Raw genomic sequence first — 11,227 nt, 5'->3', positions numbered from 1 at the left:
AAGAATGGGTCACTATATTTCATCTTATATATTATTAGTGAGAGATGGTAGCACGGGCTATCTTCAATCGGTATGGATAGCGGTCTCATAATAGGATAGGTGTTTAGTCACTTTTGTCCTATTTTCCAGCCGGTTGTGGCTATGATTTCACTTTGTCTTCATTTTTCTCTTTGTTCCGTTTGCGAGCTATACTGGATCTCAGACTTTGTTATTTGCCGCCACTTTTAATAATATGGCCGCATGCATCTTTCGAATGCAGAAGCCGGGGGTAATCCTCCTTTTTCAAAAAAAAATCATCTTATATATGTTGATTACATAATTGTGGCTAGTTTATCAAGGATGTTGTTGGTGCCTTGTTGTGTGATCTGAAGACTGAGTTTGCTTTGAAAGACATGTTTAGTCATGTGGTCAAGGCTAGCACTATTACATTAATATTGTCATTGGCAGCTTGTAAGGGTTGTAACCGTTGCCAGCCTGCAAGGGTTATAAACGTAAAGAATGGTATCTCTAGATGCATGTCACTCTATCAGTGTCAGGCTTAGGAGGGGGAAGCTAGTATTATACTTTGGGTTCAATATAGCAAATTCTGATGGGTATGTGCATTATGACACGGTCTTCACTGGTATCATTATTTTGTATGTTTTGTGTTTTGACAATTAGCAGTGTTTGTGTGCCTACAATTTTGTAAAACACATTAATCTTAGGGAGAAACTGCACTTTCGTAAACCACGTTAATTTCAAACACGTTCCCTTTCACCAATTTCAAAACACATTAATTTGAGAAAGCAACTACAAGGTTCTCTTTGGCATTGTAGTTGCTTTCTAAAATTAATTTTATATACAAACCAACTTGACCCATTGCAAAAGGGTTCAAACAGAATGCGAAATTTATTAAGATGAGACATTTAGTTATGTGGTGACGGCTAGCACTATTAGACTTTTTGCAGTTTCTAAGGGTTGTAATCAGTGGCTATTCTATTTGTTAGTTGGGGGGGCAGTTGAGCTAGTTGGAGCTTAATGTTCGTTTCTTGAAAACTCCCTAACTAACAACTATATAAAACACAAGTGTCTCCATCATGTCCTCCATGCCCCCATCGGATACATGCATCAGTGAAATTTTGCACTCTAAGATGTGTTTCCCCCGGTACCATGCCTCCTTCCCGCAACAGAATGGTCGTGTTCATAATTGCTAACTATAGCATCCGTGATATATAGTTGTGTCATGTTGGTAACTATAGCATGGACACCTAGGTAACTACATAAAAAGTGTGTTGGTAACTATAGCATATGCAGCTTTGCATAATAACCATCTCGATTATAGCATGAACAACCTCATAACAATTGTCACATGTTGGTAATTGTAGCGTGGACAACTGATAATTACTGGAGTATGGTTGTGCCATGTTGGTAACTCTATTTGGGGTGGCTAGGTAACTATAGTTATATCATGTTGGTAAATTCATCATGTACGGCTAGGTAAATATAGTTGTGCCATGTTTGTAACTATAACATGGCAGTTGGCAACTAAAGCTATGTCGTGTTTGTAAGTTCATCATGTGCAAGTAGGTGACTATAGTCATGTCATGTTGGTAAACTTATCCTGGTCAGTTAGGTAATTATAGTTGTTCATGTTGGTAACTTCATCCAGTGCAGCAGGATAACTATAGTTGTGACTGTTTTTCATGGTTTTTGGCTAGGGGGAGGGGGGTTCTCGGGTTGCTTCCCGTTTCTTATCTGTCCTTTTTCTGCCTTTTTGCTTTTTTTTCAATTTTTAATGTGTTTTTGTAAGAAAAATTGTGAAGAAAAATTTAAAAATCAATGATTTTTACATGATTCATGGAAATTTAATTTAAAATGTGAAAATAAAAATTTATAAAAAAACACATTAGCTTCCTAAAAATTTGTGGAAATTTTAGTTCTTTGTGAATATTTTTTAAAATTTAATAATATTATTGAAAAGGGAAATTTCTAAAAGTACATATTTTTGGTTAAAATTTTGAATATTGGTAAAATCCATGACCATTTGTTTGAAAATCATGCACATTTTAAAATTTTGTGAATATTTTAAAAAGATTTTCAATTAAAAAACTTACTACACAAAAACATAATAAAAATAGAGATATAGCAGCCCCTACACTAAATGAGCACCGACCACTGAGGGCATGAGTGTGTGCTACCTTGCGAGCGGAATAGGGGGACTCCTCAATCCACTACATGAGCAAATTCATTACAACCAAGCAAGGTTGAAACAGAGAAGGTAATATGGCAACTAAGTCTTGGGTTGATGATGTCAGAAGTGATCTTCGTCGAGATGAGATCTGCAAAACTTTTGGAAAGGTGGTGGCTCAGGCTTGGCTCAGGAGTGACAAGACAAGACAACCCAAACCCTAGTTCTTGAGAGGCCCCCGTCCCCCACTTCGCCTCCCGAGATCTTGCCTCGTTTCTTTGTTATATGCCTACGCGTGATTTCTGACCCACTCTGACTCTTGCAGGGCTCACTAGTGCCTAGTCTCACCTTCGCTCCTGACTCGTTTTGGCGACTCCCCTTTGCTCTTCATATTCCCCGAACTTGCAACCAGGCGTTAGAACTGCGACGTCGCTCATATGCCATCGTTGGCGCTGCCTATAAGCTTCTCCTCCATCATCGCCGTCTCTCTAGGGCATGCCAACTATATGGCAGGTATTGGACCTAGAGTGGACATATGGGCACCGATGGAGCTATGTCAGGGCCAACCTAGGTAGTGGCCCGCCCAATTCTAAAGAAAGACAAATTATAACTAGGCACAACCCACGTCATCTGACAAGTACATATAAACAGAACACACAACAGTTGATGGGTAAAAATTCATGAATTTAAAAAATATTTGTGAATTTAAAAAATGCTCATGAATTTTAAAAAATCACAAAATTTTAAAATCATGAATTTGGATATTTTCAAGCAACAATAGTAGCATGATAATTCACAACTAAACGAACGTGGAGTAAACATTGTGAACATTTAAAAATATCAATAATATTCTTATAATTTTTGGTCATTTTTAAAAGCATATTATTTTTTGGTTAAATTCTTCATGAATATTTTTAAATCCATCACCATTTGTTTGGAAATCATACGGAAATTTAAAAATTCATGAACACTTTTCAAAAAGTTTTACAATTTAAATGGCACCGACCCACATAGGGCACGGGTGTGCTCTACCTTGCACACAGAATATGAGGACTCCTTAATCCACCTGAAGATCAAATTCATTAAAACCGAACAAGGCCGAAATAGAGAAGGCAATATGGCAACTAAGTCTTCATCTCATGATGTTCGATGTGATCTTTTTTTAGCGAAAAGGCATCGAACGAGCCAGGGATAGGTCTCGAATCTAGTCCGCCATCAACCGGCTAGGATTACAAGCATACACCCTCGGGCAAAGAGAAGGAAAAACATAATGATAAGATACAATGACACTGGAAAGCAGCAGACTAAGCCTCACATACTACGGATAATGAAGCATAAAGCCGGGCACTACAACATGACCCCTCATATAGCAACGCTTTTTTCCGTATCTAAAAGTCCATATATGCGTTGCGAGAGTCTTTACCAACGGATTGGGATGCGTAGCCTTATCCGGTGTTGCTAGTGCATAATGCAACGCTTGTACTATCGTTGGTAAAAGCGACTGTTGCAAGAGTACAACACATAAAACCTATTTTTACAACACTTATATACGTTGATGCTTAATGTACATGAATCCAAATCTGATTGATACGCAATAGAGAATTTGGAAGGCTTCAGATGTTGGTGCATATGTAATATGAATAATATTGTATAATGTCAACAATTAAATTAATGCTCCACATAATGATGATAATTATGTGTATCAAGTGAGGAAAAAAATAAGAGAATATACTCACAAGAGGAAGAAATCATATATCGGATAAAACTGTTGGATTACAACAATGGATATTACAGGAGGAACATCATCCAAATGTGATGCACAATCTAAAATTTTCTTGACAGCAAAATCTAAACTAAAATCATCCATCAATATCCCTACAACTTGACTAAAACTAACTGAGGAACATCATCCAACAGGAACATCCCACAACTTAACTAAAATTGAAAGCATCCATCATCATCATCATCATGAACCAGAATATCATCGTCGTCATTATCATCATCATCATTGTAGTATACTTGTTACGCACCCATATAATCATCCATATATCTTTTCAATCTACAACAAAAATAACAAAATGAACTATTAACACATAATGCATTGACATGATACAAGTAGTGATAAAGGCAGGATATTAGACACGTACAAACGTTGAGGGCCATGCAATATATTTTTTCTGCATTACCATTAGTATTGCAGTTTTTGCGAATCTGTACCAAATCTTCAGTTTTCGCAAGTTTTGTATTACACTGCCCAAAATGCATTTTAATTTCAGCACCATTAAGTTTAAATTCGGGATCATAACTTAGAACTGTAGCAAGAACTACGTCCTTGTTATGATTCTGGAAATATACCAACATGGGTGTTAGTGATCATTGATGACTAATCCAGACGCCATAATATACGACATAGCCTACAGAACAATATGGCTCAATAACATTATATGGACAGATAGAACCTAGCATGGCTCAATGTTCATGGACACAACAAGCGGTAGTACAGTAGGGAGAGGGAGAGTGTATACCTTCCATCGTGTCGCCCTACATCAAGTTGGTGCATGCAGCTGCAATGCCAAGGGAAAAAGGTTACATGTGTCTTATGCATCTCTAGAACAGCGCAACACAAATAAAGCTTCACCAAGTTCCATTCTACTTAATAAAACAAGAGAATCTATATTCGTCCCGTTCTATGTGCCCTAGTTACTATCTTGGCAACTTTACATCTTACTCAATGAATTTATCCCTGAGTTAGTTAGACTAGTCATCAACCAGTGTGTCTGCACAACAATTTTAGTTTGCCATGCATAACTATAACATTTTTATGTAATAAAAAATAAAACCACCAGTTTTAAAAGAAGCATACTTTTAACTAATTGAGAAATATTACATGTGATACTGTGTTGGCTTACATGTGGCTGAAATAAATTTATTTTCATAAATGCATTTATACATACTATGTATCATTCCTATAAATAAACTTTCCAAATTATAATTTAAATTTAAATGTCTCTGATCCAGGGTTAGTAAATATACAGAGGATATTAGTCAATATCATGATTTCCTTTAATTACATAGCAGGAGTCTAAATCTTGTGTGCTCCTAAAATTAGCTATCTAGGAACCCCAAATGAACCCAATGCTTTAGTGAGTTGGTGTAAGAAAAAGGAAACCACTTTCTAGTTAGCAAAAAAACTAAAGCTAATGTACAGGAATATCTATATAATATAAATCTTCATTAAGAAAATGTTTTCTGAAATAAACACATAGATCACTCAAATCTTCTACATAAGAAGCACATCCAATGATTATGTTATGGTTGGCTGGAGGCAGCAGTCCAACACAACTGTTTGGAACTTTGATTATGTGGTGCTGCTGGAGGCGACCAGAGCTGCAGATCACCGCAATTGGATGCGCAATTGGATGCTTTCACTCCCTACAACACAATCGAGTCAAGAGGGGTACTCATCAAAACATGCGTACATGATAGGTTTTTTTCTTAATAAAACAATAGTGATTGTATAGTTCTTTCTTCTGTTATGAGCTTAAAGGATGGAGAATAGAACACAAATCGCCACACTGCCATTTCCTTCACTGGACGGCCTCGCTGCCAAAGATGCCCGCGACCGCCTAATCTGCTTCAAACTACCGTTGGTACACCTCCACTGCCACATGAACCATCGTTAGATTGATTTAGTAATTAGCCTACAACAATATATGTTGGCCATGGTCAAAACCTGAAACAGGAGAATACTAAAGATTGGAAAAGAAAATAATTAGGGCCTTGGAGATATATACTGTATTAATTACTTGTAGACCCCCACCTGAATTTTAACCATGCCTAGGTGTTTTTTGTACTAATTGCCTCAAACACACTGGTTACTGCGTATATGGGCTTCAGAATCCCTCCCTACAATGATGTTACCCTAGAAAGAATATGCAGCTAGGAGTTGATTTCTAGCCACTAATGCTTGCAAGGCAGCAGCATAGTAGGTGTATTTGCCATGGTTGAAGGCCATGCCGAACTTCCCATCCTCAACACATCGTGACTTAGTCTAGCATGTGGTCGTCCTCTGCTTTGACACTTTAGTAGCAAAACAAAATCAAATTGACCTCAACCAGTAGGCACTTGATCCCAAACAGTAGAAAATCCTAACAACACCAGAACAACAATGTCTCCTGTTGTGCCACGAACCAGAGCAGAGGGAGGAGTGGACCAACTCACCTGAAGCCGGAGGAGGAGGAAGCTCGTGGCTGCTTCATCCCGAGCTGCAGCAAGGTTGTCCACTGCCCGTTCCTCCCCGCACGTCTACATGAGAAGTGAAGAGCAGATGTTAGAGAAGGGAGAGAGAGAGGATGAAGCCAAGGGAAGGGATGCACTCACCGGAGGAGACGAGGACGACATGGCCACTGACACCGGATCCGACACCCGAAACCCTAGCCATGCGGGATGGGTCGCGGGTGGGCTTTGGTGGCAGCAAGCACTCGATCTAGCTGGATGGGAAGGCTCCATGGAGCAAAGGGACCTCGGGCTGTGCTTGGCGTTGGCGGGATTCGCCGGACATCACCTGATGCAGCCGCCGCAGGTAGCGCAGCGAGGAGCCGCGTGAAGAGACCGGGATGGGACGCGAGAGGGACGGTTGGGTGAGGATGTGGCGGATCTGGCAGCCTCCGGAGCTATGAGGTGGGATGAGGGGAGGGGAAGGGTCGGCGCAAGGGAGACGAGGCGGGTCGGAGGAGGGAGACGAGGCATTGGTAGCGGCGATTTGGTAGAGACGAGGGAGTCGTGGGCTCTGTTTCTCACGCGTCTCCCTCTCCTTTCCACTTTTTTTTTATAATCATGATAGGGTCATGAGCTGCATATCTGCAGCGCATATACTACAACCCATATATGTGTATCTATTCTGAATTTTACAACATATACTCAAAACGTTGTAGAATTTTTGTTGCTTTATAGCGGGTTTCCTTGTAGTGGCCAAAGATGTCGAGGTCCTCCTCCATTAAAGAAACACTAGGAACAAGAACATGCCAGCTCTGATGAGAGGGGGAGACTGGCACCATCGGGAACGCCATCACCATGCAACTACAGATGCCGACACAACACATCCAACCAAATCCATCTTCAAAGAAGGCCACAACTTCCTCGCCTGGATTTAAAGGCGCAGCACCATCGCAAGATGGATAAGTTCCCCCAAGAAAATGGGGGATGCCACCGAAATATGGCAACATAGAAAAGGTCAATGCACCCCCGATATGATCTTTGTCGGGATGCCATCAACAAAACTCTTGGAAAGGTGGTGGTGCAAGCTCGCCTCAAGAGTCACAAGAGACAACCCGAAGTCTTGCCTCCTATGGTCTTCCTCATTTGTCCTTTCCATGCCTACATGTGACCTTCAACCCACTCTGGCTCCTCGCGGGTGCTCACTGGTGCCTAGTTTCGTTGCCGCTCTCATCTTGATTTGGCGATTCCCTTTTCTCTTCGCATGCCCTGTGATATGTATCCAACATATCTATAATTTTTTGACTGTTCCATGCTATTATATTATCAATCTTGGATGTTTTATATTCATTTACTAGCAACTTTATATCATTTTTGGGAGTAACCTATTGACATAGTGCCCAGTGCCAGTTGTTGTTTTCCGCTTGTTTTTTACTTTGCAGAATATCAATACCAAATGAAGTCCAACTGCAATGAAACTTTTTGGATATTTTTTCTGGACAGAACACACCCAGGGAGCCAAAGGAGCACACGGGAGGAGGCCCGTGGGGACCACTAGGCACCAGGGCGCGCCAGAGGCCCCAGGCGTGCCCTGATGGGTAGTGGAGCCTGTCAGTGTCAAAACCGGCAGATCTCGGATAGGAGGTCCCGAACTGTGTGTCTGAGGATCAATGGTAACAAGGGACGATGGGGGACACAATGTTTACCCAGGTTTGGGCCCTCTTAAAGGAGGTAAAACCCTAAGTCCTTCTTGATTGTATTCAATGAGTATAGGGGTTACAAGAGTTGATCTACCTCGAGATCATAATGGCTAAACACTAGCCGTGTAGCCTATGAATATTTTGATAGCCTCTACGGACTAAACCCTCTGGTTTATATATACACCGGAGAGACCTAGGGTTGTACAGAGTCGGTTTGTAGAGGAAGGAAACAACACATCCGGACACAAAACTCCCCATCCACGCATATAGGAGTCCTACCTAGACACGGGGGACAGTCTTCTGCTTTATCCTTTCGGCCCATCAGCCTGGCTTGAAGGAAATATTCCCTAGAGGCAATAATAAAGTTGTTATTTATATTTCCTTATATCTTGATAAATGTTTATTATTCATGCTAGAATTATATTAACCGGAAACTTAGTACATGTGTGCATACATAGACAAAAAGAGTGTCCCTAGTATGCCTCTACTTGACTAGCTCGTTAACCAAAAATGGTGAAGTTTCCTAGCTATAGACATGTGTTGTCATTTGTTGAACGGGATCACATTATTAGAGAATGATGTGATGGACAAGACCCATCTGTTAGCTTAGCATAATGATCGTTTAGTTTTTCTGCTATTACTTTCTTCATGACTTATACATGTTCCTCAGACTATGAGATTATGCAACCCCCGAATACTGGAGGAACACCTTGTGTGCTATCAAATGTCACAACATAATTGGGTGATTATAAAGATGATCTACATGTGTCTCCGATGGTGTTTGTTGAGTTGGCATAGATCGATATTAGGATTTGTCACTCCGTGTATCGGAGAGGTATCTCTGGGCCCTCTCGGTAATGCACATCACTATGAGCCTTGCGAGAAATGTGTCTAATCAGTTAGCCACGGGATGATACATTACGGGACGAGTAAATAGACTTGCTGGTGACGAGATTGAACTAGCTATGATGATACCGACGATCGAATCTCAGGCAAGTAACATACTGATGACAAAGGGAACAACGTATGTTGTTATGCGGTTTGACCGATAAAGATCTTCGTAGAATATGTAGGAGCGAATATGAGCATCCAGGTTCCGCTATTGGTTATTCATCGGAGATGTGTCTCGGTCATGTCTACATAGTTCTCGAACCCGTAGGGTCTGCACGCTTAACATTCGATGACGATTTGTATTATGAGTGAAGGAAATATGCCCTAGAGGCAATAATAAAGTTATTATTTATTTCCTTATATCATGATAAATGTTTATTATTCATGCTAGAATTGTATTAACCGGAAACATAATACATGTGTGAATACATGGACAAACAGAGTGTCACTAGTATGCCTCTACTTGACTAGCTCGTTGATCAAAGATGGTTATGTATCCTAACCATAGACATGAGTTGTCATTTGATTAACGGGATCACATCATTAGGAGAATGATGTGATTGACTTGACCCATTCCGTTAGCATAGCACTTGATCGTTTAGTTTGTTGCTATTGCTTTCTTCATGACTTATACATGTTCCTATGACTATGAGATTATGCAACTCCCATTTACCGGAGGAACACTTTGTGTGCCACCAAATGTCACAACGTAACTGGGTGATTATAAAGGTGCTCTACAGGTGTCTCCGAAGGTACTTGTTGGGTTGGCATATTTCGAGATTAGGATTTGCCACTCTGATTGTCGGAGAGGTATCTCTGGGCCCTCTCGGTAATGCACATCACTTAAGCCTTGCAAGCATTGCAACTAATGAGTTAGTTGCAGGATGATGTATTACGGAACGAGTAAAGAGACTTGCCGGTAACGAGATTGAACTAGGTATTGAGATACCGACGACCGAATCTCGGGCAAGTAACATACCGATGACAAAGGGAACAACGTATGTTGTTATGCGGTCTGACCGATAAAGATCTTCGTAGAATATGTGGGAGCCAATATGAGCATCCAGGTTCCACTATTGGTTATTGACCGGAGACGTGTCTCGGTCATGTCTACATTGTTCTCGAACCCGTAGGGTCCGCACGCTTAAGGTTTCGATGACAGTTATATTATGAGTTTATGAGTTTTGATGTACCGAAGGAGTTCGGAGTCCCGGATGAGATCGGGGACATGACGAGGAGTCTCGAAATGGTCGAGACGTAAAGATCGATATATTGTACGACTATATTCGGACATCGGAAAGGTTCCGAGTGATTCGGGTATTTTTTTAGAGTACCGAAGAGTTACCGGAATACGTATTGGGCCTTATTGGGCCATACGGGAAAGAAGGAAAAGGGCCTCAAGGGTGGCCGCACCCCTCCCTTTGGTCTGGTCCGAATTAGACTAGGGAAGGGGGGCGCCCCCTTCCTTCCTTCTCCTTTTCCCTTCCTCTTTTCCTATTCCATATGGGAGGTGGAATCCTACTAGGACTAGGGAGTCCTAGTAGGACTCCACACTTGGTGCGCCCCCTCCTAGGGCCGGCCTCCTCCTCCCTTGCTCCTTTATATACGGGTGCAGGGGGGCACCCCAAAGACACAACAATTGATCATTGATATCTTAGCCGTGTGCGGTGCCCCCTTCCACCATAATCCTCGATAATATTGTATTGGTGCTTAGGCGAAGCCCTGCGATGGTAGAACATCAAGATCGTCACCACGCCGTCGTGCTGACGGAACTCTTCCCCGACATTCTGCTGGATCGGAGTCCGGGGATCGTCATCGAGCTGAACATGTGCTAGAACTCGGAGGTGCTGTAGTTTCGGTGCTTGATCGGTCGGGCCGTGAAGACGTGCGACTACATCAACCACGTTGTGCTAACGCTTCCGCTTTCGGTCTACGAGGGTATGTAGACAACACTCTCCTCTCTCGTTGCTATGCATCACCATGATCTTACGTGTGCGTAGGAAATTTTTGAAATTACTACGTTCCCCAACAGTGGCATCCGAGCCTAGGTTTTATGCGTTATGTTATGCACGAGTAGAACACAAGTGAGTTGTGGGCGATATAAGTCATACTGCTTACCAGCATGTCATACTTTGGTTTGGCGGTATTGTTGGATGAAGTGGCCCGGACCGACATTACGCGTACGCTTACGCGAGACTGGTTCTACCGACGTGCTTTGCACACAGGTGGCTGGCGGGTGTCAGTTTCTCCAACT

At 41.7% G+C, this 11,227-nt stretch overlaps 1 protein-coding gene and 1 long non-coding RNA gene across 2 annotated transcripts; both read right to left on the bottom strand.

The window, feature by feature from the left end:
* Positions 1-3,896: 3,896 nt before the first annotated feature.
* Positions 3,897-5,572, bottom strand: LOC125553697 (uncharacterized). The gene is made up of 2 exons (XR_007304155.1): positions 4,693-5,572; positions 3,897-4,226 (listed from the first exon to the last, which is right to left on the bottom strand). It is a non-coding gene; the product is annotated as an uncharacterized LOC125553697 (long non-coding RNA).
* Positions 5,573-5,583: 11 nt separating this feature from the next.
* On the bottom strand, positions 5,584-6,988 carry LOC125553696 (uncharacterized). The gene is made up of 3 exons (XM_048717437.2): positions 6,548-6,988; positions 6,389-6,472; positions 5,584-5,828 (listed from the first exon to the last, which is right to left on the bottom strand). The coding sequence occupies exons 1-3, from the start codon at positions 6,674-6,676 to the stop codon at positions 5,709-5,711; spliced, it is 333 nt and encodes a 110-aa protein (XP_048573394.1). The 5' UTR covers positions 6,677-6,988; the 3' UTR covers positions 5,584-5,708.
* Between the last annotated feature and the right edge of the window lie 4,239 nt (positions 6,989-11,227).

The sequence above is a fragment of the Triticum urartu genome, chromosome 4A (genome assembly GCF_056163025.1).
Source record: "Triticum urartu cultivar PI428250 chromosome 4A, HENAU_Tu73, whole genome shotgun sequence".
NCBI lineage: Eukaryota > Viridiplantae > Streptophyta > Magnoliopsida > Poales > Poaceae > Triticum > Triticum urartu.
Note: the sequence above shows the minus strand (reverse complement) of the source record. Positions and strands in the feature narration are given on the sequence as shown.

Excerpts from the sequence above, each read along its gene's own strand:
- LOC125553696 (XM_048717437.2), bottom strand. The coding sequence starts at position 6,676 with ATGGAGCCTTCCCATCCAGCTAGATCGAGTGCTTGCTGCCACCAAAGC. Across the intron at positions 6,473-6,547 it reads TGTCGTCCTCGTCTCCTCCG|ACGTGCGGGGAGGAACGGGC; the intron begins GTGAGTGCATCC and ends CTTCTCATGTAG. Across the intron at positions 5,829-6,388 it reads TCCTCCTCCTCCGGCTTCAG|TGGAGGTGTACCAACGGTAG; the intron begins GTGAGTTGGTCC and ends TTCATGTGGCAG.